Source organism: Rhinatrema bivittatum, chromosome 15 (genome assembly GCF_901001135.1).
Source record: "Rhinatrema bivittatum chromosome 15, aRhiBiv1.1, whole genome shotgun sequence".
NCBI lineage: Eukaryota > Metazoa > Chordata > Amphibia > Gymnophiona > Rhinatrematidae > Rhinatrema > Rhinatrema bivittatum.
The window spans coordinates 50,811,651-50,838,470 of record NC_042629.1 but is presented as its reverse complement, the minus strand read 5'-3'; the positions used below and the strand labels follow the sequence as shown (position 1 = coordinate 50,838,470).

At 43.3% G+C, this 26,820-nt stretch overlaps 1 protein-coding gene across 33 annotated transcripts in view; it reads left to right on the top strand.

The window, feature by feature from the left end:
* The window catches only part of ABI3BP (ABI family member 3 binding protein), a 293,742-nt gene that overhangs the window by 155,051 nt on the left and 111,871 nt on the right, over window positions 1–26,820 (top strand). For all 33 annotated transcript variants that reach the window (XR_003852746.1, XM_029577766.1, XM_029577758.1 and 30 more), the window contains exons 7-11: window positions 7,013–7,064; window positions 10,826–10,903; window positions 13,433–13,495; window positions 18,721–18,795; window positions 21,642–21,716. Coding sequence is in view for 32 of the 33 variants with exons in the window: in XM_029577766.1 (XP_029433626.1) it covers window positions 7,013–7,064; window positions 10,826–10,903; window positions 13,433–13,495; window positions 18,721–18,795; window positions 21,642–21,716 (343 nt within the window). In the remaining variant the exon portion in view is untranslated. The remainder of the gene's footprint in view (window positions 1–7,012; window positions 7,065–10,825; window positions 10,904–13,432; window positions 13,496–18,720; window positions 18,796–21,641; window positions 21,717–26,820) is intronic.

The window sequence follows — 26,820 nt, the reverse complement described above, 5'->3', positions numbered from 1 at the left end:
AAGGGCCTCCAAAAACGGTAGAAGCCTCATTGGTGGGACGGTGCATGCTTTTCTTAATGTTGCTTTCCTCCGCGGTGCTACTGTGATCCCTTCCCGTACCCTTTCTGCTCCCAAAGAATGGAAGGATTGCGGCCTTGCAGCCCAGGCTGCTGCTTCCTCCTTGGCTTTTGGCACCTGATGACATCATTCAGGCACCGGCAGCCAGGAGGGAGGAAGCAGTCCGTGTTGCAAGGCTGAGATCCTTCGATTTGTTCAGGAGCAGGAAGGGTGAGTGAGGGGATTGTGGGTGAGAAGGTATGGGGGGCAGGGGACAAGACTGCTGGGGACTGGGAGGGGAGAGGGGACTGCGGAACAAGATTTCTGGGGAGCAAGACTCCTGGAACGTAGGGTGTCTGGGAGAGGAGAGAGGAACAAGACTCCTGGGGCGTGGTGTGTCTGGGAGAGGAGAGGAGAGGGAAGCAAGACTGCTGGGAGTTGAGGGTCTGAGAGAGGAGATAGTGCTCTTGGTCCAAAGGCCTGAGGACTGGGAAGCTGGGGAGCGAGGAATTCTGGGGAATGAAGGTCTGAGAGGGGGCTTAGAAGCAATAGTGCTGGGGAGTGGGGGGTCTAGGAGTGATGCAGAAGCTGGAGAAAATGTTGCATAAGTGCCTGAAACTGTTTTGCTGGAAAGGGACCATTAAGATGTGATCCTCCTATACACTGTGGATGGAAGTATAGTGCTACGTAGGATGGAAAGTAAGTCTCAAATCAACCTGTCTGATGGACAGACTAGAGAGGGTACTTTTCATTCCTGTTTTGGACTTTAATCCATCCTGAAAAGGAATGGTCATAAGCCTTCGCTTCGTATTCTAAGCTTTTGAGAACACAGTTTTGCTATTAGGACTCTGCACTGATGAGGTTTGTATAATCAGGTCTCCAAGGGGCTTCTTCGTTGGTTTGAGGAGTGTCAGACTGATTGACTGATGTGTAGCTGCATACTTTTGGCTCATTTAGTCAAGGAAATCTGACTCTTGACCATGGCCGAATCCTTGGACCAACAGGGAGGCGGAGCATACAGCAATGCTATCTCCACTGCTCAGAAGCTGGGATTTCTGTAAAGCACATTCCTGTAGTTTTCCATCATCTGATCTAAATGAAGCTCCATGCCCTTTACTTTAACTGGGTGGGTGGTGGGAGGAGGGAGACTCAGGCCCTTAAAATCTGGGGCAAGTGATGGACAGGATTGTGTCTTGGAGTCTTCTGTGTTCCTAGTAAGGAAAGGGAGTTGATACTAATGTAATTTATTGCCAGCAATTAAGAGAGCCGAGGAAAGGGCATCCATCTCAGTTGTAGAGAAGAGGATGTTGAGAGATGAGATCTGCCTTGGAATGGCTCTGTGCAAAGCTGCCATAGACTTACAGTTCCCCAAGTGCAAGCCTTTTCTGCATTGTACGCACATCTGTAAGTTTATGTGTTGCTCGGAACTCAGGGCAGTCAGAAAGGGAGCAAGCGACGGCAACTAGGATTCTATAAACTGTCCTGGCACATGAGCCCCGTTTTTCATTTCTCTAGCTCCCCAGAGAGCAGTCAACTTTAGTGTGGAGGCAATTTCTCATCTCCAGTTGTAGCTCTAGCCAACAAACAGGAAAAGGTCAAAAACACAATTTAAAAAAGAAAAATGTAATCCTTGGAGGAGCCATATTGGAAACCTAGGAAATGACTACAGATAAGGATTGAAAGGCCTGTTTAATCTGCCCATGTTCGTTCCTGGTGTGGTGCTGTAGACCCTAGTTGACCTCTGGCTTTCACATCTCTTCTTATGGCATGGGGTTAGGTTTGATATGCTGTCTGGTTTCATTTTAGATGAGAACCATTTTTATTACGTTTGGAATTTCATGTTGTATGAATTTTTTTAGTTGATGTATTGTGTAATGATGGTTTTCTAATTGTATATTGTATGTTTGCACATCAGTTTAGGCAGATTGTATGATCTGGAGAAGCAGTTGATAAATGCTTTCAGTAAAGTAATTTAAATTCTTTGCAATTAGGGACCCTAAGTGCTTATCTCAATTTCTCTTGAATTCTGTTAGCATTTATCTCCTCTGCCTAAAGGAGTATCCCAAAATTAACATAACCGGTACCTTCCCCCACCTGAATCATGCAACCTGTGGTTTCCAGGACAGTGACCTCAGTATATACCATTATTCTTTGATGTACGCAGCACCAGCCTTTAGAAACTGCCATCAGTTTGTGGTGGCACACAAATATTTATTTGCAGAGAATTGTAACTCTCACAATACTATCTGAACAATATCTCTTTCCAACTAATGTTGTAGTCTTACTTAAACTTTTTACCAACATATACATTTGTTGTGAGAATGGGTGGTAGTTTCATAGATTTTATAAGGCACTCTCCATGATGCCTTCTTTAATTTAATCATTAACTACCCTCCAACCTCCATTTTTTATTCGAGCAAATCTTTTAAAATTTAAGTTTGGCTCCAACATTAGACCATTACTTATAACGTGTGACTTATTTTCCTTTTTTTGAAAATTTTTCCGTGTGCACATCTCAGAGTGGTGGCAGTATATTGAACATTTGGTTAGATTCATCGATGGTATCTTTTTTGTATGGAGGGGTACTGAAGAGCAACTTAATACATTTATGCAATGGATGAATTCACTGAATCATAACTTGAAGTTTACACATAATCAGAGTAAGGAGCATATTGCTATTTTGGATGTGGTTGTGATCATTGTGGGAGATACTCCACATACTATGGTCAATAGAAAATCTACTGACCACAACAATCTATTACGATATGAGAGTTACCATCCAGTAGGATTTAAGCAGGGTCTTCCTATATCTCAGTTTTTCCGCATCCGTCGAATTTGTGCAACCCTTGCAGAATTTAAAGCACAGGCTGATCTACTCACCCAAAGATTCCTTGAGAGGGGTTACCTAAGAAAAGTAGTAAGACAGGTGTATAAGAGGGCAAGGTATAGCGACAGAGAAGTGCTATTGCAATATAAGCCAAATAGAGAATTAAATAGACTCACATGTGTTCTCCCACAAAGTACATCCACTTCAGCCATTAGGCAATCCATCAAGAGACATTGGCATGTTGTAGCATTACATGAATCTTGGGTAGAAGAACCATTAATAACTATCAAGAGGGGACAGAATATCTGCGATCAAATAGTGCATGCACAAGTGAAAGTACGTAAAACGCATGGTAAAGGGCAACATAAGAAATTTGGAAAATGTATGGTATGCGCTACTACCATTGAAGGTACTACATGGATCCATCCAACAACAGGCTACATAGTGCATAGGAATAATGATACAGATTGCACGACTACATCAGTTATATATGCGATTGTATGCCCTTGTTTAAAGGTCTATGTGGGACAGACCAGCTGAGCTATAAAAGCCCGTATCATGGAACACCGATCAAGACTGAACACTGTCACAGTAACAGCTCCAATAGTCCAACATTGTGTGGAAAAAAACCACACATTTGATCAACTAAGGTGGACAGTGATTGACAGCTTTGAAGAAAAGAGAGTCAGTTCAACATTACTAAATCGCCGGGAACAAGCATGGATTTTTAAATTACGTATGGAACAGCCCTCTGGACTTAACGAACAACTGGATTGGATGTATTTAGTGTAGGGTACTCTGATTGGTAGCACTGGTATTCCATGGGTCCTTTTTAAAGGAAACAGGAAGTGTTTAATGGAAGAGAACCGTCGGTCAGCGTCGGGTGGAGGCAGCACCATCTAAGGAGATACAGCAATTTCAGTTGCAAGACAGCGTTTCAAACAAAAGAAGAAAAAGATTTCCTGAGGAAGGCATTTCATGCTGAAACTTGTACAAGTCGGAACATCATAACACTACCATCGGGGATAGTGTTGAAGAACATTGCAACCATTGGGGATTTTCAAAGCGCAAGCTAAGTAAACATTTAAAAACTAAAACAGGAATATTGCAACATTACTATCGAGGTTTGTGCTGAAGAGCATTTGTTATTATCAGAGACTTTCAAAGCGAAAGTTAAGTTAACGTTTAAAAGTCAAAACAACATAAGCAATCGTTTAGGCTACACTGACGATAAAAATTAAGAGGTGTGCACACACGGAAAAATTTTCCAAAAAAGGAAAACAAGTCACAAGTTATAAGTAATGGTCTAATGTTGGAGCCAAACTTAAAATTTTAAAAGATTTGTTCGAATAAAAAATGGAGGTTGGAGGGTAGTTAATGATTAAATTAAAGGAGGCATCGTGGAGAGTGCCTTATAAAATCTATGAAACTACCACCCATTCTCACAACAAATTTATATGTTGGTAAAAAGTTTAAGTAAGGCTACAACATTCGTTGGAAAGAGATATTGTTCAGATAGTATTGTGAGAGATATTAAGTTTAACCTGGAATCATCTCTATAATATAGAGAATTGTGGTAAGCCAAGAACCCATCAAGAGGACGGAACAGAAATCCATTGTCCCAGGTATTTCAATGAAAACTTTATACCCAAGGTAACGGATACTTGACCCAGGGTTACTGCAAGCAGTGTCCTTATCTGCTTGAGTTACCTGGCATAAATATATAATTGTGTGAAACCCAGGGGGAAAGAGGGGGGCCAGGGGGAGAGGCGGCAGAGAGGGCTGAATCAGCATCCAGCTTTGTCTTGGAACAGCGGCTAGCAGTTTGATGGATTAATTGGGCTGTACGCCCCGCTGATATCCCTAGAAGAGAGCTTTAGGAAGTATCAGGCCTGAAAATGAAGGCGAGCCATGCGTCGGGGCTCAGATGTCTGCACATTGTACAGGTTGGCGTTTCCCGTAGCAGGCTTTCTTTAGACTCTTCTAGAAGTCTTGATTTCATTGCAATAAGACCTCCGATTGTCTCTCTTAGCATCTGACTACCCATCTGTGGCCTGTGTTCACTTTAAAACTAAAACAAAACGCTCCACCGTGTTCCCATAGGTCCTCCTCCCCCCCCCCCCCCCCCCCCAACTTTGTCTGAGATCTTTTGCAGAAACTCAATGCTAAAGGATTCATTCTCGCAGCAGAACTCGGCAACCAGAGTCAGCTGTCACGTGAGAGAGAGGAGGGATTAGTGCCAAAAAATGTACCTTATACCAACTGATGTACGTGCAGTGCTAGACTATGGCATAGGCTGTATGAATGAGGGGCAAGTAATTACTGTCGCAGACATCAAGCCATTAAAAAGGATGCATAGGTCGAGGTCTGCCAGGGAAAGCCGCTTTCTCTTCTCCAGTTTTCGGACCATCTTTCTCACCTTATCCATTTTTTCTATCAGCCTTGGGTTGTCTCTTCACTCCACCTCCCCGCTTTCTGTTCCTACTCCAGTGTCAGCTGAAGCCCACCCATGTTAAATGAAGCAAAGCTTTTCCTTTGGGTAATTAAATGAGCACAGCACGTAAGGCGTTTCTCTTCTAAAATACGCACTAGACTGAGGCAGGGACCACTTTACAGACGTTACTCTGAATTCTCCTAGGGACCACTTTACAGACGTTACTCTGAATTCTCCTAGGGACCACTTTACAGACGTTACTCTGACTTCTCCTAGCATGACTGGGCTAGCACTTGGCAGATCCTCTTCTTTCTAATGTTTTGGGTTTTTTTTCTGGTATGGAGAGTTTGTAGCAAGCAAAATTACAAGTTAAAAACAATAATATCAAGGACGTCACCAAAATAAAGAGAGGCTTTATCGCTTATCCCGAAGAATCTAGATGTCTGTCGCCATTGAGGAACGTGGGAGTAGGGAGATAGACTAGGGAAGCAAAGCCCATGTCATCGTGTGGCTACCGCAGGTTTGTGTGCGAAGACCGTAAAGTGAGACACAACGAGCGGAGCTTTTTTTTTTTTCCCGCCTAGCCCTAAACTCCATAATAATAAATAACTGTGGTGACACCTCTGAATACCCCATTTAATCCCAGGCCTGGTTTACTAAGGCTTTTCTCACATTCTGTGTCTATGCTTAGTAAATTACTGCTCTGTGTTTTCTGAAATAAAAATTTGATGGTAGCCCACCCCACCCATTCCATCCTTTGCTTTACAGCCATGCTGCCCTGTATGAAAATCAGAAATATAAGCGAAGTGTGGCTGACGAGAAGGTCAGACTCGAGGTCATCATTCAGCCTAGCCATATGTGATTGAGCACTGAAATTTATCTATGGGGTAGCAAAGGAACTTTTAGACTTCTAATAGAATTACTGAGGGACCTCGGGAAACAAGGTATAGAGAATATCTAAATTTAAAACACACTTTAGGATCATGCAAATTGAAGTGTGACACTCTATATGATAGGGACCATAAGGAAATAAATCTTAAATTTAAAAAAAAGTCTTAAACGGCAGCAAATTGCGTATTAGCTCACTATTTAAGAATGTCTGTCTGGCTACCCTCAGTTCTAAGTGGGTTACATCGGTACATACATAATCATAATAAGTAATAAACAAAAGCAAAATCATAAAAACATGAACAATAAAACTAAATAAAATCCATAATGAAAATGATTACTTAAAAAAAAAAAGCAATAAAACAGTTAAAATCCATTAAAAAAAAGCACACATTGTTATGCAGGATTGCCCCCCATCTCTGTTTTCTCATTACTCAGAGGACCAGAATGTATGCTCTGAGTCACGCTGGAAGGAAATGGGGAACTGAACATTGTTTAACAAGAATATACAAGCTTGAATGAAAACACCCGAGTTAAACAAAACCACATGGGCTCAAATGCTCTAACACAGTTTTAATCTACCAAACAAGGATGAAAGCAATAGTAACCTACTGGGAGATAATAATTCAATTTTGTTGCATGCTTCTTCACCACTCTGCGTGCTCATACCCTGTTACAGATACAAAACTGGGGTGTTAATTGTTCTGCAGAATTAGCAGATTACTGAACAAGTCAGTGTGAGGCATCACTCACAGCAAGCAACTCAATTAATTATTACCAGCGGACCTGATCCCAATAGTTAACTTCTGCTTTTCTTTTCTCATCAGATGGCACCGGAAGATATGAAGAAACTAATCCCCATTCAAGTGATAAAGCAAGGTAATCCTCTGAATTTTCCCCACACTGCTTGCATTCTCGCATCCTCCAGGACGTTCTCCAGTGATCAGCAGACAAATAAGCAGGCATCTTGAGGAAGCAGAGTGGCCAGTAATGATGGCCTGAGGTTGGGGGGGGGGGGGGAAACATTGGCCAGCTTGGCTTCTTTACTTCTTGCCGGACAGTCTGTCATGCAGACCCGCCCGACCGCAGTAAGGCCAGGAGTACAAAAGAATGAAGTTTAAGGAGCCGCCAGGACTGGATCAGCTAATCGAGCTTGAGCTGAGACAGATAGTAAACACCAGTCCTTGGATAGCCTCAAGGTAAACTCGGAGCCAAGGGCAACTTGCCATCCAGCCAGCAGCATGGAAGATGGACCTCAGAGGCCGCGTCCTTCCGTCTTCTCGTGAGGCTGGCGAGGGTTACCCAGAGTCACTTGGACATGCCATCTGGGGCAGGGCGTTCAGAGATGGAAAGTGGAAGGGACTACTTTTTTTTCTGCCCCCCCCAAAAATTCAATAGTTGGACACAAACATGAAAGTGACAACGTAATTTGCAAGACATTTTTTTTAACTTCGCTTAAGCACAAAGTGTGAAAAATTGGGAGGAAAATCATTTAAAAATTATTTTCGATCAGTAGTCTGAGAGCTGCCTTCCAAAGTTCACTTCCTCTAGGGTTTTCCAGATGTTTAAATAGCGGACCCTGGTCTTTCTGTCCCAGGAGAGAGTCAAAATTTTCCCGTGTCTGTAAAAGAGAGGGGCAATGTGTAGAACAGGAGTGACCTGCTTCGTGTATGGAGGGAATTAAACCCGCCTGCATTGCTAACCCAAAAATTAATTAAAATATAACATCGGTATAAAATCAGCCTTTGGAAAAGAATAAAATTCTCATTTCCCGAGACATTGGAATACAGGCGCTTCGTTTGATATACTTGGATGCTGACTCCGACTAGATTTAAACTGCCAACTCTAAAGGGCGCACGGATTATTTACTCTGGCAATTTGGGAATATAACATCAATAATAATAAAAAAAAGAACTGAAGGGTATCCCTGTCCTAACAGCTAAGCGAGGAGCTTATAACGTGGCCTGCGTTAACTTTTCAAAATGAGCTCCCGTCTCGTAAATTAATCTTTGAGAGCTGGTGGGACTGCGGGCGACTCCTGGCAGAACCAGGAGACCGTGATGTGTGGAAAAATACGAGACCGAAGGGGCCTTGGCACGCTTCAGTAGCACTAACCGCTCGCCTTAGTGCCTTTTTGTATCTGAAATGCTTTATTTAACGAGGCAGATGTGAGGCTATAGCTCGCTTTATAGAAGGGAGAACATCAAGTCGCTTTACAAGAAGAATATAACCGGAGGTGTATAATCCTGGTAGGCCCTTTCGCTGGTTCTATGTGCGCCTTCAAACCACCCCCTGCTCCCATCCACTATCACAACTCCCGCTACTGTCGTTCCCACCCCATAAAATCCTAGCTTCTCCGTTTCCGTGGATGTTTAACGTTAATTTATTTAAAGCTCCTTAGCGCAAGGAACTACACTGCTTATATTTGCACATTTCTTTGGGTTTTGTTTGATTGTTGATAGTAGATTTTGTTGAGTGGGTTGAGGTTTGGTTTTTTTTTGGTAGAAACAAGAATTTGGTTATCTTCCCTTTGGAGCTATTCTGGTTTTGACCCGGCAGTTACCCGCTTTCCTTTTGGACCTCCAGCTCAGTGGGATCCAGGGCACACGAGCCTTCGTTTATACCTCCCCTGGGGTTCCCCCCCCCCCCCACTTCATTTCATATCCTCTCCAAATCGTTGCAGTGACAATCCTCAGCCGGGGGCCATGCACCAGGGCTCTTTTCTGGAACCCTGCAATTGTGGACCCTAAATCCAGCCACTAGGTGTCGTCATTGTACAATGGCTGACTCTCCCATCCCAGGGGCTTTGAACACCGCCCCAGCTCACTCAGGGAGTGGAAGACCTGATCCAGGACTAGAACTTTGGTCCTTCCTCATGGACTGCACAGCACTGCCACTGAAATCAAATTTGCAGTTAATTCCTCTGACTGTGGAATTAACTAACATCACCCCCCCCCCCCCCCCCCCAAACCCACCCTGAGTTCAATGTGCCCATCTACAGTGCTACTTAGAGAGTCCTATTCACCCTATTAAAGTTCCCCTCTCTCTCTCTTGCTCTCTCTCGTTGTGCGAGATGCGATAATGTACCATGTGTTGCGATATTTGTCTATGTGATGTGGTAAGTCTACAATTTGCCTAGCCACACCCATTTTTTGTTTTGCGGGGCGCTATTTCTGCTATATTTATAGCATTTTGATGAATCTAGGGTAATCCTCAAAGTTTAACCAAATTGTTGCATTGACCCCTTTTTTTTTAATTAGGAGTTCTGTTACATTTTTAATGTTCAGTTTTATTATTTTTAGGTTTTATTTTATTTATTTATTTTTACTGTTTTGTATCATGAATTGTAGTATTGTTTTATGACTCCTTTCTGCTTTGAAAGTTATGGAAAAGTGGCATAGAAATAAATGAAATGCAGATTCTTAAAAAATTCAAGATGGATTTTCTCCGATTGGAGATCTATTTTAAATTTTATCTTGAAAGATCCAGAGCAATTTTTTGTATTCTTTGAATTTTTCACCTTCCTCCCCCCCCCCCCCCCCCCCCCCAATATCTGCTGGTTAGAAAGAAAAAAAAAAACCTTTTGAAAGACTCCCACCAGGTTGAAAGCTTGAGCTTGGTTTTGAATTTGTCCATACACATTGTGCTGGCGAGATCTGCCCTTTATAATTGTTGAAATGTGGGCTCATGCAATCTTTCCACTTGCAAAAAGAATACCTAGAGATTTTTAAATCTCTAGGTTAGTACAAGTATGGTGATGCCAGGTACGACTCCTGGGACAGGGACACCTGCCTCATTCTGGGGCATCAGAAGCTGCCGTTGTGGCTGGTTCCACTGTACTGGGAAAGTACTGGTTCTTCCGTGGTGATAGTGGGAAAGGTCCAGTTGTTCTCTTTCAGTGTCTAAACGTCAAGGCCCATTTTATGTAGATGCATTGTTCAGTGTCATCGTGACCTCGGGGGAGGGGGGGGGATTTCTGACTAATTCACATGCGCTTCCAACGCGCCTGGGTAATTTTTTTTAGCCCAGGTCCATTGCAGCCAGTGGTGTTAGGGAAACCACCCGCGGCGTTATCCCTTTTGAAATTCGGCAAAGCCGCAACGCATGCACGCTACGATCACCTGTGTACTTTGCACTCACTGTTGAGGGCAGCTAAGCAGGGGGGGGACAGCAAAAGAGCCATGCGTTTATATGAAAGTGGAATATAGGTGGACTGTGGTTTTCCTGAGACCTAAATATGCACCCTCCTGGACAAGATGGGCAGTGTCAGACAGAGCCATTGACTTGGGCAAATGATTCTGAAAACTAGCTTCCTCCATGGATACTGCGTCTAACCAAAAAGGAAAATAGAACAGTTCTGCATTACTCCCCTTTGAAAGTGGACACAAATTAGGTCGATTTTAAGGTTCTAGAAGTGATGATGTGCAAGCAAGAACTTTTTTTTTGTGCATTTTAATTGTATATGCTATAGGGCAGCCACTTAAATGTGTCACTATCCATAAAATTATCTCTGAGTACAGTGGCATGTATCTACATTATATAAGCACTATGCACATTGTAAACATATACTATGTGACTATACTTTTCTGTATATAGAAGATTTGAGATTTTTAACATCGCACTGACTTTTGTTTTCATAGTGATTCAAAACATCACAAATTCAAAACACTTCATAGTTCAGTCCACAGTGGAGCCCTCGCCACCAGAAGCAATCCCAGGTGATTAAGTGTCTATTCCTCTATTATGCATCCCCAGAAATCAGCAGAGACGCCGCTCATGATCTGCAAATCTGTCCCAGCAGAAATTTCTATTCCACCCACTGTTGGTATCAATCATGTCTTCTGTTGCTTTTTGTATAAAGAGAAAATATGCTGAATGTTCTCTCTCCTTGGCATTGCTACCTTTGCTCTTGTATGTTATTTTCATATATCTTTCACTAAATTTTGGTTATAATTTGCTATAAGTTGAGTCTTTACTTTTGAGCAGTATGTACAGTTAAAAAACAAACAAACAAAAAGGCCTAGACTTTCAAAACCAAATCCTGAAGGCACCCAACCTACTGAAGTCAGCAGCATGTTGACATTTTCATCCATACCCAAACGTGGCTTGGTTTAATTTTGACCTCATCAGGTCATAACAGCAATACCGTTCTGAATGGTCATTCTCAGCTCAATTGCAGCCCCTTGTCCAATCCAGACCAAACTCTGGGACCATGTAATGTTGTGTTTACTTGTGTTGGACCTTGAATTGTTCAGTCAGCTTGGCCAAATCAGAATTTATGGCAGTTGCATGCAGTCCTGTTCAAGCTTAAAGTGCAGAGATGTCAGATCTCGTCAACGGGACCGTACAGAGAAGCTGCCCACTACCGATAGTAAAGAGAGCTACGGCTATCGATAAAGCTCAGATTGTGTACAAAACTTCTGTCTCCAATGATCCCCAATACAATATTTCTCAGTTTGAGGCACAAGGGTCATTAGGACGAGCACAGTTGGAAAAAAAAAACATTTAAAAACCTGCATTTCCCATTTCATTTTTTTTTTTCACTTATGTATGTTCGTTTTTGTTTTTGGGTTTTTTCATTTTGTTTTTAGTATGTGCTATTTTTTTCCAATTGGTGTAATTTTTTTTTAAAGTAGCATGCACTAAAATGTCAAAATGCAGTTATAAAAGACATGATTTTCTCTCATTTTGGATGGAGGAAATGACCCATAATAATATAATACAGTTGATGCTTTCTAGTCATAAAAAAAAAAAAAAGCCAGCGCGTCCCTTTGAGTTGCGTGTTAGTGCAATGCCACAGAATTTTAGGACATGGAGCAGATAAATCACCGAGTGGTGCTGCAGTTACTTCCTGACTGATGGCTCATGGATTGTCCACTTTGGTCTTCCCACCTAGTTGGGCAATAATATGGAAAGCTTCCTGTATCTGCTGTGAGGCCGACTGTATTGAGTTGGTGAGCAGAGCCCCAAACTTTCCCCCGGATGCGCTAAGCCATGATGTTTTATCGCAGGAGGGGTTTCACTATCGTGGGGGCAGGGGTCACTGTAATAGTGGGACCCCTCCCCCCCCCCCCAAAAAAAAAAGCATTGCAGCTGTATGGTGCCCTCTTTCGTGCCATGGCCACACACGCTGGCACAACAGAAGGCAGCGAGCAGCCCTTCAACGCCAGGGCGACCCCACCCTCACAGGGCCGCTCTCGCCTTAAAGGGACACCGACCCAAAAAATAAATCACGGCAAACGGGGAGGTTGAACGGGGTCAATGTCTCCGCACCCCGTCCATGTTAAAAAGCTTGCTTTGGGTCCGGGTCCCACCCCCACGTGTCAAAGATAGAGTCCCAGCCTCATCTGCACATATATGTCCTCCCCCCCCCACACCCCGGAAGCTAGAAAGAAAATTAGAGTGCAGGCCGGCCCCCCCCCCCCCCCAAACCTTGAAGTGGATCCCGCATCGGGGCCAGGTGTGCCCTCGGACCTTACCCCAGTCCCGTGGCTTGGGCAAGGTCAAGTCTGCACCATTTTGGAAAATGGGGCCGACCAGGCTGGGTGAGAGGGCACCCCTGGCCCCCACCCAGGGTGGGGGCCTGCACTCTAAATTTTTTTTTTTTTTTTGCTAGCTTCCGGAGGGAGGTGGATATGGGCAGCTGGGGGCCAGGACATGATCTTTGACACTTGGGAGGGGAGGGGGAGGACCTAATGTAGTTTTTGGTCATTGCAGTGTGGGCTTTTTTTTTTTTTTTTTTTAACTTTTTGGGGGTATCTAGGCCACCTCGACTGTTGGCCCCAGGTTGAGACAGAGGTCAGCACTGATCCCTGCTCAACCTCCCTGCTTTGCCATGACTTTTTTTTTTTTTCCTGCTTCTTTAAATGTGCGGCGGGAGTCATGGGACCCACCTTAGGGTCCCAGGGCATCTGCCGCACAGCTAACACATTTCAAAGCGGCGTTATTTTATTGTTGCTGCCCACCTTCTCAGCCTGCCGTAATAAAATATTATCAAATTAACTATACATGACCTTCTTTGCATGCATTAGCATTATTCATGCCTGCAAATCACATGCAAAGGAGGTCATTGTAATAAGGGAGGATATTTGGGCAGGGAGATGCAAAATATTGGATAAATCATGCAATATATGCATTATAACACGTGTTAGAGCACCAGCGCGGCTTGATGCATGACCCAGTTTGTGTTCCTTATTGCCACCGCTTATTTCTTATTTTGTTTAAAGGAAAAAAATATTTTGTTCCAGGGCAGAAAGAAGTACCTGAGCCCGTGAGAATAGACGTGCCTGAATCACCAAAACCAACGTTGGGTAAGTAGTGATGTTCTCTATAGATTTAAAGGTTGACAAAAACAAAATCGTTTAGTATATGCGAGGAATAATCCGGTCGTCAAGCAGAAAAAGAGGCGAATCAAACGAGGCCACAAGGAAAGACACAGATAAACAAAAAAACTCTAGGTTCACGTGGCCTGTAAAGGTAAAAAAAAAATGTGAATTAAGAATTTCTAGCAGGAAATGATAAATTTGAAGCAGTGCATGCATGCCGTGCCTGGCGTACAGAGTCCTGTTATTCCCCAAAACAATTCTTTTTTTTTTGTTTGATGGGTTTTCCATCAGTATGGAGGTTAATGTTCAATCAGATTGTTTGGCTCGCTTTTGGAGTTAGCCGGACAAAATCCCAAGGTTTAAATAATTCCCGCCTCCGCTCCTCTGCCACGTTTTGTTCGGGCACACACAATGTATCCGGGTAAGAAAGATGGGACGCTGGAGGGGGGGGGGACGCGTTCCCGTGCTGCGGGTTCGCTCTCTCCAGGCACCACGGATATTCGGCACTGCCCGGCAAAGTTGACCAGATAAGAGGGTTTGGAAAACTGCTTGCCCTAAAGTTATCGGGATAGCGTTTAGCTGGGTATATTTAGCAGAACACCCATCCCGGTAACATCTTCTTAATATCCCGATAAGCCTTTCGGGGGGTCGCTTTACCGCTTGCCAGCTTAAGTCAGTAATGGACCTCGCAATGCGCCTACACGGTATAAAAAAAAAAAGAAAGAAAATGTTTCCGCTCCTTACACACACTCACGCACTCCATAATGAATCAGCTCTTTGGGGTAGGGACTTGCTACCTCTCCTCTTCCCAGAGACAAGCCAGGATACCCAGGCACAGTTTGTACTTGGCCCTGCAACTCTAAATAATCTTCACAGCTTCCTGTGGCTTGGAGAAAGGAGCTTCCAGCCCATTTTCTCTATTTGTGGCTTTTTAACACAGCAGGGCGTTTTTAAACAAGCAATTAGACACTGAAGATTACAGACCTCTGGCTTTAACCTGTCTTGTGCCCGCTCCCTCAGCAGCTGGCTGGCCTAGACCTTCAAACCCATGCAGATCCTCCTAGGCCCCACCTTCTCAGGCCCTCCTGCTGCCGCTGCTATCTCTCTGGCAGTTTGGTTTATTCCTTTCGGGTTTGACTGCGCCCTATTTGCCTTCCGCATGGCCTTCCCGGTCAGCTCAGAAGCCCCATAATTCCCGCTCCTAAAGCCTTTTCCTTCACTTGTAGCTCCAGCAGTTCCCTGTCTTGGGGATGTCTCTGCCTGTGTGGATCTGGCGCTCTCTCTCTCTCTCTCTCACTCATGCACAGACATCTCAGAGAGTAGGATAATTAGCTGACACTGGAGTCTGCGTTTTGCCAAAATCAGCTCTCCGGAGGGGACTTTCCAAGAGTTCACAGCATCTTTCAGCCCATTTCACAATGTTGTGAGACCAGAGCATAGCATCCAAGAAATGGGCTGAGAGATACTAGCAATCTTCAGGACTGCTTCTTCTAGCAAAGCAGTGGCTGCCTAGATGCAAAGTAATTACAGCTTCTGCTTTACATATCCCCCCCCCCCCCCCACTCGCTCCCCCTCTGCACCTGCTGTTGACTTTCCCATAATCAGCAAATGACGTAGGGGAGCGTTTTAGAAATTAAAGTAGAAACTCAAAGTACAACAGAAAGAGAAACAAAATCTTTCCAGGGAGCTAAAAAACAAAAAGGGATATTCCTAGTTTTGAATGATTGAATGCCACAATCATGTGTTCAAAGAAATCAGACCTCAAACCAGATGGTTTTTTTTTGGGGGGGGGGAATGTGTTTACATTAGCTGAAAGAGCCTACGAAATCTTATACAAAGTATTGGGTTCCCAGTTTTAAAAGTCTTTTGCATGTCAGGTTTTGTATTTATTCGACACCACAGGCTGCGGCTGTTTGGTGCTCAAACCCTTCCCCCCATTCTGAACCTGGACCCCCATCCATTCACGGTGTTTCAGGCAGAAATCGTTTTGCACTTGGTCAGGTTAACTGCTTCTTTTGGGGGACTGAGAGGGGAGCGGGGGCTGAGGACCTCCAGTCACGTCCTTTATTTAAAATGTTTGTTTCACTAATGCGTATTCCAGGTGTTCGCCGAGAAGATGGGCATCCTGCCCTCTCTACAGCTGCTGGAATCCAAAAGGCCACAGCTTTATTGTGCCAAACGTTTATACACACCCAAGCGTAGCATTGTCAAAACCTAAACCACTGCCCCCATGAGCATCCACCACATCCCCAGCAAGATGCCCGCCCCTAGCCTACCCAGCTTGCAGGCATCCGGCAGCACCGAAGCTGCTACCATGTGAGGTGCCCACCACACCCCAGCAAGGCACCCCCACAGGATGCGGCTGAGGCTTAGCCACGCCTTCCTCCTAAATATTCTCCAACGATCAATCGGTTCTCCTGGCCGAGCCAAAGGAACCAAGTGCAAAATTCTGCTCGGATGACGCTGCCCCCCCACACAGGGGCGGATTCCCCATGACGACCGGCGACCGGGGATTCGCCACCCAGGCCGGCCCAGGAGATACCACGTGGTCTGCCGAGCGCGGCTCTGTCACGGCCACGCTCGGCAGACCACGTGACTAGAGTGACCGGCCCACCGGGGGATGCCCGATCCGCTCCTGCCCCCCACACCATTCCAGCTTAATCAAGCAGCAAAAGAACATAAGCCAAAACCATAGAGGGAAGGAGGGCGGGAATCTGAAAAAAACAAAGAAGAAAAGGAGGGGGGGAGGAAACACAGGTCCACAGGATCTCTGTCTTTAACACCCCTCAACCCCACGTGCCAGTTCCTATCCCAATGGAGCCAATCAGACCAAAGCAAACCTTGCATAGTTGGAAAGTTCCACTGGGAAGATGGCATCCAAGGTCATGTGGCCACACCCGTTCCTCTGTCTGGCCACACTGCACGAGGCCAAGCCAGGAGCCCACATTGTCCCGAGCAAACCACTATCTGTTCTGGCCTTCCCATTCAAACCTTTTAGATCTTAACGACTTAAGACCACTCGAAACTTGGCCATCTGGTATATAAAGCTCAGATCTTTAAAGTTTCTCTAATTGGTGCTATGCATGGAGATTCCTCAATTGGATTGCAACACAGTCTTGACCTTGAGGCCCGAGTACTTGACCAACCCTGCCATTACTGAGCAAAAGACAGTAGACCACAGAAACAAAACAATTGTATAATTATAATAAAATATATATGGTTAGGGATTGCCAGCTGTCTTCTGTACAAAATGATTCCACTTAAGTCCTTGACAAAGTTTTGACGTTTAACCTCCGGGATGGGGAATAATAAAAGATCCATCTGGCGGTGTCCAGAGGGAAATCTACAAACAAACGATGCACTTGGGAAATTGTAAACTTTAGGCAAAAAATGTAGGATATGTAATAGTAGTAAAGACTCCGTGACTCATCAAACTCAAGCCACACCCTTTGACAGGTGGTGGCAGCCAGTCAGCATCTCTCATTGCTACAAGCGGAAAGCACACATCATGGGTTCAGGAGGAGGCTGTGCAAGCTGATTTTTACTCTTCCTTTCTTAGTTAATACGCAGTGATAACACCACGATCATTTTGTTCATTTGTAGTTTATCCAGTTTGGAATCTTTACATTCCCTGCAGTTCCTCTTTCTGTGGGCAGAAGAGGGGAACGCAGTACTGATTTATGTTTGTCTGGAGCGGACTGGGAGGGATTTTCCCTACCCCTAACCCTATCCTTCCTCCCACTTCCCTTCTCCCCAACTCCTAAACCAGGGCTTCCCAAACCTGTCCTGGGGACCCCACAGCCAGCCGGGTTTTCAGGATATCCACAATGAATATGCATGAGATACATTTGCATACCCATTTATCTCACGCATATTAATTGTGCATATCCTGAAAACCCGGCTGGCTGTGGGGTCCCCAGGACAGGTTTGGGAAGCCCGGCCCTAAACTAACGCTACCTATCCCCGATTTTTTTTATTGTTATACTTACTGTTCCTCGGGAGCAGAAGTAAACCACGCGCGCCGGCTGGCTGCCAGCAAACGCTTCCCCAGGATGGTGTCTAATGGCGCTGCCCTGCCCTCCCCCCGGCCCGGCACTTCTGCGCGTATCGGAGGTTACATGCGTGGCCAGGTCCTTTCCAAAATGCGCTCGGCGCGCAACCCCTGATTTTTAAGCGCGCAGGCCTCTTAAAATTAGGGCTTATATGCAAAGTAGGCTGTACTCATGTATTCATATTTTATAAATCTGAAAAGTGTATGCATGCATACTTCAGGCTTCACATGCACAATTCTGTGCATAAAAAGAAATGGCCATCTGGGGTGGTCCAGGCAGAGCAAAACAGATACACGTGTAAGTTGATATTTAAAAAAAAAAAGAGACTTATGCGCATACATTTGACAACTTGTCCAATTTTACATTACCCGTGCATGTTTTTAAATACGTCAGCTTATATGCATAAACTGGGTCTTACATGAACAAGTCCCACTTTATTTTCATGAGTAAAATATTTGAGCATTTTTAAAATTGGTAGGAAAAGTATGCACGTTTAATTCATCTAAATACTCTCAGTCCATTGCATACATAGGCACATAAGCATACATACGTGCGTATTTGCAGGGTAGACATACGCGTATTTTATAATAAATGCGTATGTGATATGCACAGATTATAAAATACTGTCACCGATCTCTGCGCAGCCTTATACCCGAGGCATGTTTCAGTCCGCAAGAAGATCATGGCGTGGTCTTAATGCTGCCTTAAATGTACAACGAGGGCTCGTTTTACCAATGAGTTAGTCCGTCTGTCCATCCTTGCTATCAGCTGCATGCCAGCTGGGAAAGTAATCGGAAAGATATCAGTTACCAGACGGTCAGTCAGCAGTAAGTTTGGAATTATAGTTCCGGCGGAGCCTGACATATACAGGTCCTGGCACTGAAATAGGTAGCCAGCCTTTCCATGTGTGGGTTTGCCTGTTTCTGAAGTACAAAATTGTAAATTACTTTGGGATGCCTATTTTCGTGAAAGGCTCTATAAATTTAAACGATTGCTTATAGACGTACACCGGAGGTTTCTATTTTGGAACTGTGACGGCGGCTTCCTTTCTGCCTTCCATCTCAAGGAAACATTTTTATTGCTCCTGCATACTGTGGGATGGGGGCCATGCTTTTTAATGCTTGATCTTCCTTGTAAAGCAAACCTTTTCCCTTACAGCTGCTACTAGAAGAGCCACAGAAAGCATTAAATCTACAGCGTCTGCAGGCTTGGGAATGTCAAAGGTAACCCAAGGTAATGGTGCTGAGCTCTTCCACTGTTCCGTTTCTCTAGCTTCTGCTTTCTCTCCCTCTCCTAAGAATGACATGTTTCTGTTCCTACAGCTCAGTAATAAGTTCAGCAGACGAGAGAGCAAATGTTCTTACCTGCCTTACTTCTGGATAGATTGGAAGATTCTGGTCATGGACTGCTCTGTCAATGTTGCTTCCCAAACTTAAAAAATCATATTTAAAAAGGTGGAAAAAAATGCAAAAACGTTAGATCTAATGATAGAATCCAAGTTGAAACACGCCATTCTGCCTTCTTTATAGTATGTGAAAGCATTTTGCAAGGTAGCTTGTAAGGACAAAATGCTTGTAATTAAAAAAAAAAAAAAAAAAAAAAAAAAAAAAAAGATATATTAGCCATGTCTTCTCAGCTGCTTGCAGTGTTGCCAGTCAGGACTGTGCAAAATAATTTGAATTTGAAAATGAATGATCCAAATACGATCATCCTCCCAACAGCCGAACATTTGGCCAGCTGTGTTCAAGGTTGCAGGCACTACATTCTAAAACAAACATTAAGTGCTTTCATAGCAATTTTATGAATTGTTTAGCCAAATGTGTGGGAAAATAAGAATAAATATTTTAACTTTGAATTTCCCTGAATGTCTGTTTATTGCTTTATTTATTTATTTGTATTTAAAGTATTTATATACTGTTTTTCACAATACAATGCAGACCAAAATGGTGATGAATTTAAGCACATGTGGGCCAATACAGTACAGTGCGCTCTGTTAGCTGGCATTTGGACGCGCGTTTTGGACGCGCTAGCTTTACCCCTTATTCAGTAATAGCTCCCGCAACATGCAAATGCATGTTGATGGCCCTATTAGGTATTCCCACATGATTCAGTAAGCAAAATGTGCAGCCAAGCCGCACATTTTACTTTTAGAAACTAGCGCCTACCCAAAGGTAGGCGCTAGTTTCTGCCGGCACCGGGAAAGTGCACAGAAAAGCAGTATACCCTCCGACTTAATATCATGGCAATATTAAATCGGAGGTCCCGAAAGTTTAAAAAAGTAAAAAAAAAAAATTTTTAAATGGGCCCGCGGCTGTCGGGTCGAAAACCGGACGCTCAAATTTGCCGGCGTCTGGTTTCCGAGCCCGTGGCTGGCAGCGGGCTCGAGAACCGACGCAGGCAAAATTGAGCGTCTGCTGTCAAACCCGCTGACAGCTGCCGCTTCTGTCAAAAAAGAGGCGCTAGGGACGCGCTAGTGTCCCTAGCGCCTCTTTTTTCCACCGGGCCTAATTTAAATAAATTAATATACTGAATCGCGCGTGCCCGCTCTCCCACATTTTTACTGTATCGGCCCGATGGTTTGGTGGGTTCAGCCAAGTCCACCTGTATACTCTTATTACTGACTCAGCGCCACATCACTGAAAGATTCCTGGTGTGCAACAGGTTTTCTAACATCTGTTTCAGTGTATTCCATCCAGAGCAGGAGGGCAAAGATTGCACTATGTAGGGACAGGGCCAGATTTAGACATAAGCAAAGGAGGCATGTCCTAGAGCGCCAGATCCTAAAGGCTCCCAGAAACTGGGACTCTTTTCTGTACTGTAACTGTTTGATTTCCTGAGATTAATCCCCTCCCCCTGCCTTGCTGGACTTACCCTTGCCTAGGGATATTAGGTTAGAAATGACCAGAGAAAATAGTTTTTCTTACCTTGTGCCTAGCCTACGGAATTTGCTACCATTGGCCTTTTGATTGGAGAAAGATTACATCAAGTTTAGGAAAGCCCTAAAGACTTTCCTGTTTAAGGTTTATCAAAATGTTTCATCTTTTATGAAAATTTTGGTTTTCTGATCAGGATCTGTTTTATTGCATTTTTTAATGTTATTTTATGTTCACTCAATTTTATTATATTTATGATTGCTTTTATTTGTAATGTTTGCTTATATGTTATATTATTAACTGCCATTTTTATGAATTATCTTTGTGATTATATTTTTAATGTGTAATTTCAACTTTTATTATGTTCATCGCTTTCATTTACTTTTGTAAAATATTGCAATTAATTAAGCAAATCAATAATAATAATAATAATATTGGTGCCATATTCTTAAAACCGTCCCTGTGCAGGGAAGCAGCGTAGAAATCCAAAGACTCTGAAAGTGTATGACAACATGTAGTATGGCTACCAACACAACTTTTTGACCCAAGCATTCATACATCTTAACCAGCTTATCTTGCTTAATCTAGAGGCAGAGAAGCATGGCAGCATGCGTACCAGTTATTTGATCATCCCTTCACAGCAAAATAATTGCCCCCCAGGGAGAAATATGCAAACATTTGGGAGAGGGGAAAGATCAGACTACAAAGCGATCTTAAGGCATTCAAGAAAAGTTTAAAAACATGGCTTTTTAAACAAGCATTTTACAAAGAGACGAGAGAATAGAGAGAAATTATTCAGGAAAAGACAGAAAGGCACCGACACACAGTACTGTAGTCTATGAACTCTACATTACAATAAGCATAACTATAATACTATGTGTGATAAAACTACCCATATAAGTACCTTGGTACAATTGGTCATGAACTACTTCGCTAAATAACTATGTATAATGATATATTGTAACCGAATCTTTGACGGCACCTGTTAGAATGTACTATAGTACACTTTTACCTACATTAAATATGTGCCAACATGTAAACCGTTGCGATGGTATTTAACTTAGCAACGGTATAGAAAAGTTTTAAAATAAATAAATAAATGTTGGTTGCCCTCATGGCTTGTAGCTTGCTCATTGTGTGGGGCTAAGCCTCATTGCAGTATTGTTAAATGAAATGTACAGTAACTTGTTCTATCCTTTGTCACAGCTCATGGTGAAAGCAAGACAGACTCTACGAAACCTGATACAACTCTTAGTCCTGAGCTGTCAGTAAGCACACGAGGTAAATGAATCTGCTGTTTCTGTTTCCACTGCAGGCTGCACAATATCACTGAAACTTGTTTAGATAAGCCGAGATAACCCGTTTTGATCTGTAGGAGATTTTGAAAGCTGGCTTCAAAGAAGCAAGTGCTTTTTATATTCTATTTCAAATAGCTGTGTGTGACCCAGGACTTCAAATTTATCTCAGCATAGTGTAGTGGCATCCTGCAACTATCAGATGGTGAAATAAAAGGGGACCAGAAGTTTTCCAGCAAGCGTTTAAAAGATTACTCCCCTTTAAAAAATATAAATAAATAAAATAAAATAAAATAAAAAAATTGCGCCTGGACGTTAGTCTTAAATAGCTGCCACTGTGATTGTCTGACTTCCTTGCCAAGGGAAGAGACTTCAGAGATTCCGCCCCGGGTCACAGCTCACGCTAGAATATATTGCTAACGTACAAGTCCAGGCCGGAAGGCACAAGTTGAGGTTGGTCCTGGCTCGAATTAACCTCCCATCCCATTGTGCACATGGACCTTGTAGCCCTGGTGTTCTTAGGGGCATGTAGACAGATGAGGACAAAACCAGGACTGGCCCAGGAGGTCCCCAGATGGACCTGGTGCAGTTTGGCACCTTTAACTAGACTGAACACCTCAATAAAATCAAATGGGCCATGGTATAACTAAGTTAAATACCAGACAACTTCCTTCATTATGGCATGTGGGAGCAGTAAAACAGGGCAACATTACTGTGAAAAACATTTCCATAAAATACTGCACTGCTATAAATCTCGTTTGTAGTGTGCAAAGTGCTGGGTTTGGCAAACTTTCACCAATGCACCTCAGGCTTGGCTACTGATCCCAGCTTCATGCGGCTTTAATTTGATTTCATATTTCCTGTAAGGCAGAGGAAAATCTCAAAAAGCATGCCCTACAGGAAATAAATCTGATGGAGGATAGAAGTGGAAAATCAATTTTCAAATAGCCCAAGTAGTTGTAAAGTCTGCGGATGCTTTGAGGACAACTTCATGCTCATTTTTAAAGAGAAACTATCCTAATCAGTAGGTATGTGCAGAGGCGAGATTTTATTTTATTTTTTCTTTTGGCAGGGGATTTGGTTCCTTTAATATTTATTTCACTTTGGATCTTTTACTGAGTTGAAATATTAAATAAAATAAAAAAAATCAAAACAAAACACACATCCCCTCCCTTATAGCCCCTGCCACCTCCATATCTTCTGGATTGTTGATGAAAGGGGCATGAGCGATCTTCAGTGGGCCCTGCCCCCAGATCCTCTTTAAAAATAGTGCCAGTCAGCACCATGTTTTACGGCCACAAAGTGTGATGACCATAAAGTTTGTTTTATAGTCCTAAAACATTGGGCAGAACAGGGGATTGCTCCTGCCCCTTTCATCAGTGTTACAAAAGGGGCAACAAAGTGGCTAGAGGTTGTTGTGGAGGGTGAATTTTTTTTTTCAGTTTCTCAGCAAATAGTGCATGCTATTTGCCAAAATAAAAAACACCTTACATTATTGTTTTGTTTTTTTTCTGGACCTGTTAGGAATTTGTTTTGTTTGGTCATTTTCAATATGGATTGCAAATTTGTTTCAAAGGAAGTACATTCCTACTGCTTAACATGAAACATATATGCCAAAAGTACCTTCTTCCTTTACAGTAGGAATGTGCATTCATTTAAAACGAAACTGCAAAACGTGATGAATAAGGCTAATTCGTTTCATTTGGGGGTGAGCCTGAAACGAATCAGGAGCTTCATGAATTTAAACAAATGTTGTTCATTCCTTTCATTTTAAACTGATTCAGGCCTAGATCTAGGCCTGAAGCCGGGGCCTCACCTAGGGCATACGCCAAGGCCCAAAGCATTGTCGTACATCAAAATGGTGCCATCTGCTGGGGTGTATGCACAACTCTGGCAGGACCCCAGCAGACAGCATAATTTGGTTTGCAAATTCCAAAGAAAGAAGAGGACAAAGGAGAGGCTCTGAGGCCTGGGCCTAGTTCTGGGAAGATTGCTCAAGGAGGATCAAATCAGATGAGAGCATGAGAGAATTTTTAATGTCCTCAAAAAAAAACCAAAACCTTAAAAGGTGTCATAGAATAACCTCAAAAGCTTTTATTCAAGAAGAACTCCACATTCAAATAGTACAGAAATCAGGTTATTAAATCATTTTACACTTATTATGTCAATACTCATCCTCTTATCACTTGGGCCACTTTCCCTGTGGCCAATGTTCAGTACATTCACTATCTCTTTCACTCATCTCTTTTCATCACTCTCACATCGGTAAACATTATAAACTCCATCATTCTACATCATGCTTGACTTCGGGAGTAGTTTGTCATAAGCTTTCCTTGCTCCAAAATTTATGTTGGCAAAACCATATGCTTCCTTAAAACACGCATAATTGAACATTGCTCATGCATTTGATTCTCCCATGAAGAAGCTCCGCTACTACATCACTGGCTCTCTGCTTCTTGTTGACTGACATCGGATATTTTGCGATTGACTTGGTTAGCCCTTCTCCTCAGGCCAGTGATTTTTCTGCACAATTACTATGCAGAGAGCAACGATGGATTTTTACTCTCCAATCTTTGTCCCCCCAGGGACTTAATACAAATATTGAATGGATCCATTTTCTCTAATACCTTCTCTATTTAATCTTTTTTCTACACTGTCTCCTTCTTTCGGGATTGTAAAGTTCTTTTCTGATTGGTGTTCTTTGATCATGTGACCGATGGCATAGAATGGCGTTTTGGCACCAAAGTTTGGTTTAAATACCTTCCTTTAACTCAAATCTGTAAGAACTCCTCTTATGTTCATATCTTGACATAGAAGGTAATTTTTCCCACATGTATTCCTGATGCACTCTTTTTGTACCTGTTATGCATCTTCAGTTTGTTATGTATCCTTTGCTGTCCTCTGAGTTTTTAAGCTTTGTTTATTTTTATTTCAGTGTTCTGAGCCTATTTACCTGAAGTATCCCTCCCGATGCAGCCTTGGTTGGCATAATATGGTGTCCATGTTGGGGGATTTAATAACCTGATTTCTGTACTGTTTGAATGTGGAGTTCTTCTTGAATAGAAGCTTTTGAAGTTATTCTATGACACCTTTTAAGGGTTTTTGAGGATGCTAAAAATTTTCTCACGTTCTCATTATCTGACCAGGACCCGGCCTCCAGGTCGGGTTGTGGTGTCGGGCCTGGTTCCGGGCCGAGGTCAAAGCCAGCAGACTGGGTAAGTAGGGGCTGGTGGAGATCCCAGCCCCGGGAGGCCTCATTTTCAGTTTTTGGACTTTTTTTTTTTGTTCGATTCGTTTTGGATTTTTTTACAAATGAAAACGAATCAATGCACGAAACAAAATTTATGGAAAAAATTTCCAAAAACGAACTAAAAATGAGAATTTTTTTTCTCTTGCACATCCCTACTTTACGACTGCTGTTTCTTCTGGGCGGTTGAGAGGGATTAAATTATGTGCATACTATGTGATAATGTCATGTGTAACTATTATTTTCCTCTCCCCATCTTAAACATGCCTGCTGGAATATCTCTCCACAATCCAGATAAATGTGCTCGCGCTGTGGGAGTCCCTGCATCCTTTGAGGGCAATTTTCTGACAGCTCAATCTAGGTGTGTTAATTCACTTTAAGGCAGCTAGATTGCTTTGAAAATCCTCCTCCCCGTGTCTCATGATCTGCTTTGGCTCACAAGGCACAATAAAGAATTAAAATAATCACCCTCATTCTGTAATTTAAGTCTAGACTTTTATCCAGTTTCCAATGAGAGACCACAAGGACGTCAAAAAATTAAATCAGCTTCTAACTCTGATCTGGCAAAACAAGTTGGATAATTTGTTTCTTACTTTAAAGCTGCAGTGATTTTGTTTTCAAGGATTTTTTTTTTTTTTTTTTTAACTATAGCTCACTGCAGTGGAGTACAAATTTCAAAAGAAAATACATTATGTAGTGAGGAAAATGTAATATAGCCCTGCGTATTCACAATGAAACCAGGCCTAGTAAAACATGGCAGCATTTTGGGACTCAGGGCAGCATTCTCCATGTCTGTCTCATTTTTCTCTAGCCTCGTTAATGGCACGACTGTTTTGGGGTTAGTTGCTCCTGGGCGGTTTTCACTTACTGCTGTTACTACTCTGGAGTCCATGCCAGTGAAACTTTAAATGCCAGCGTTTACTCTGAAAACATCGCCCAGCTTTTGTCAGACCAGTTTAAGACCACACATCTTAGACGAGGGCAAGGCACCCCGTGATCCCAATGGCTTCCCGTCCACGTGAAACACACAATCTGATTTGAGATTGTAGAGCTCTGTCTTTCCTTGGGAGGGGGGGAGAGGCAGATTCATTCTGAGATAACCTCGCAGGAAGAAGACCCTTCCTGCATGGCGGTGCAAAAATCTTCTGTCCAGCCACGGCGCTCTCGTTTCTGAGGGTTGCTCAACCTGTCCTGAAAACCTGGCGCCATTTGGCAACCCTAGACATGCTAGGAATGGAATTGCAGCGCCATGATGTGTGAGCCCTAGGAATGAGCGCCGAACGTGTAAGGTGCCGCCAGCTTGATTTGTATGGTCTTGATGAATTTGCGCATTGCATCGCTCAAATGCCCTGGCTCAAAGGGACAGCACAAGTACTCTCGCACGTCTCCTGTCACTATTGTAATTCATTTTGAAGAAAAGAAGGCAAAGATTAGGAAAGCGAGGAAAGGGGTTCCTCCTGCCCACCCCCCCCCCCCCCCCACCCCCACCTCCCCATGTCTTTTTTGATTACCATCATATTATTCATCAGAGCCTTAAAGCGCATAATGAGCTTCCGGAACTTACAAAGCCCAAAGCATCTAGGCCCCATGAGATATCCACGGGTGCACTGGGTAATAGTGATGCTTTCAGCCTTTAATCACTCTGCTTTTATAGTTCCATGGAAAACGCTTGCATTATTGTTGGTTGGCCAGGTTCACGTCAGACATGGCTGCAGAACAGAGCAAATGAGCCCCTTTGTCGCTGTTGGGAGTTTGTTGACTCCTTTTGTTCTGTCGTTAGTGTTTCTACTAGCCCGGGGGGGGGGGGGGGGGTCTACAACTCCATGGCCGTAAGCCATTCTGA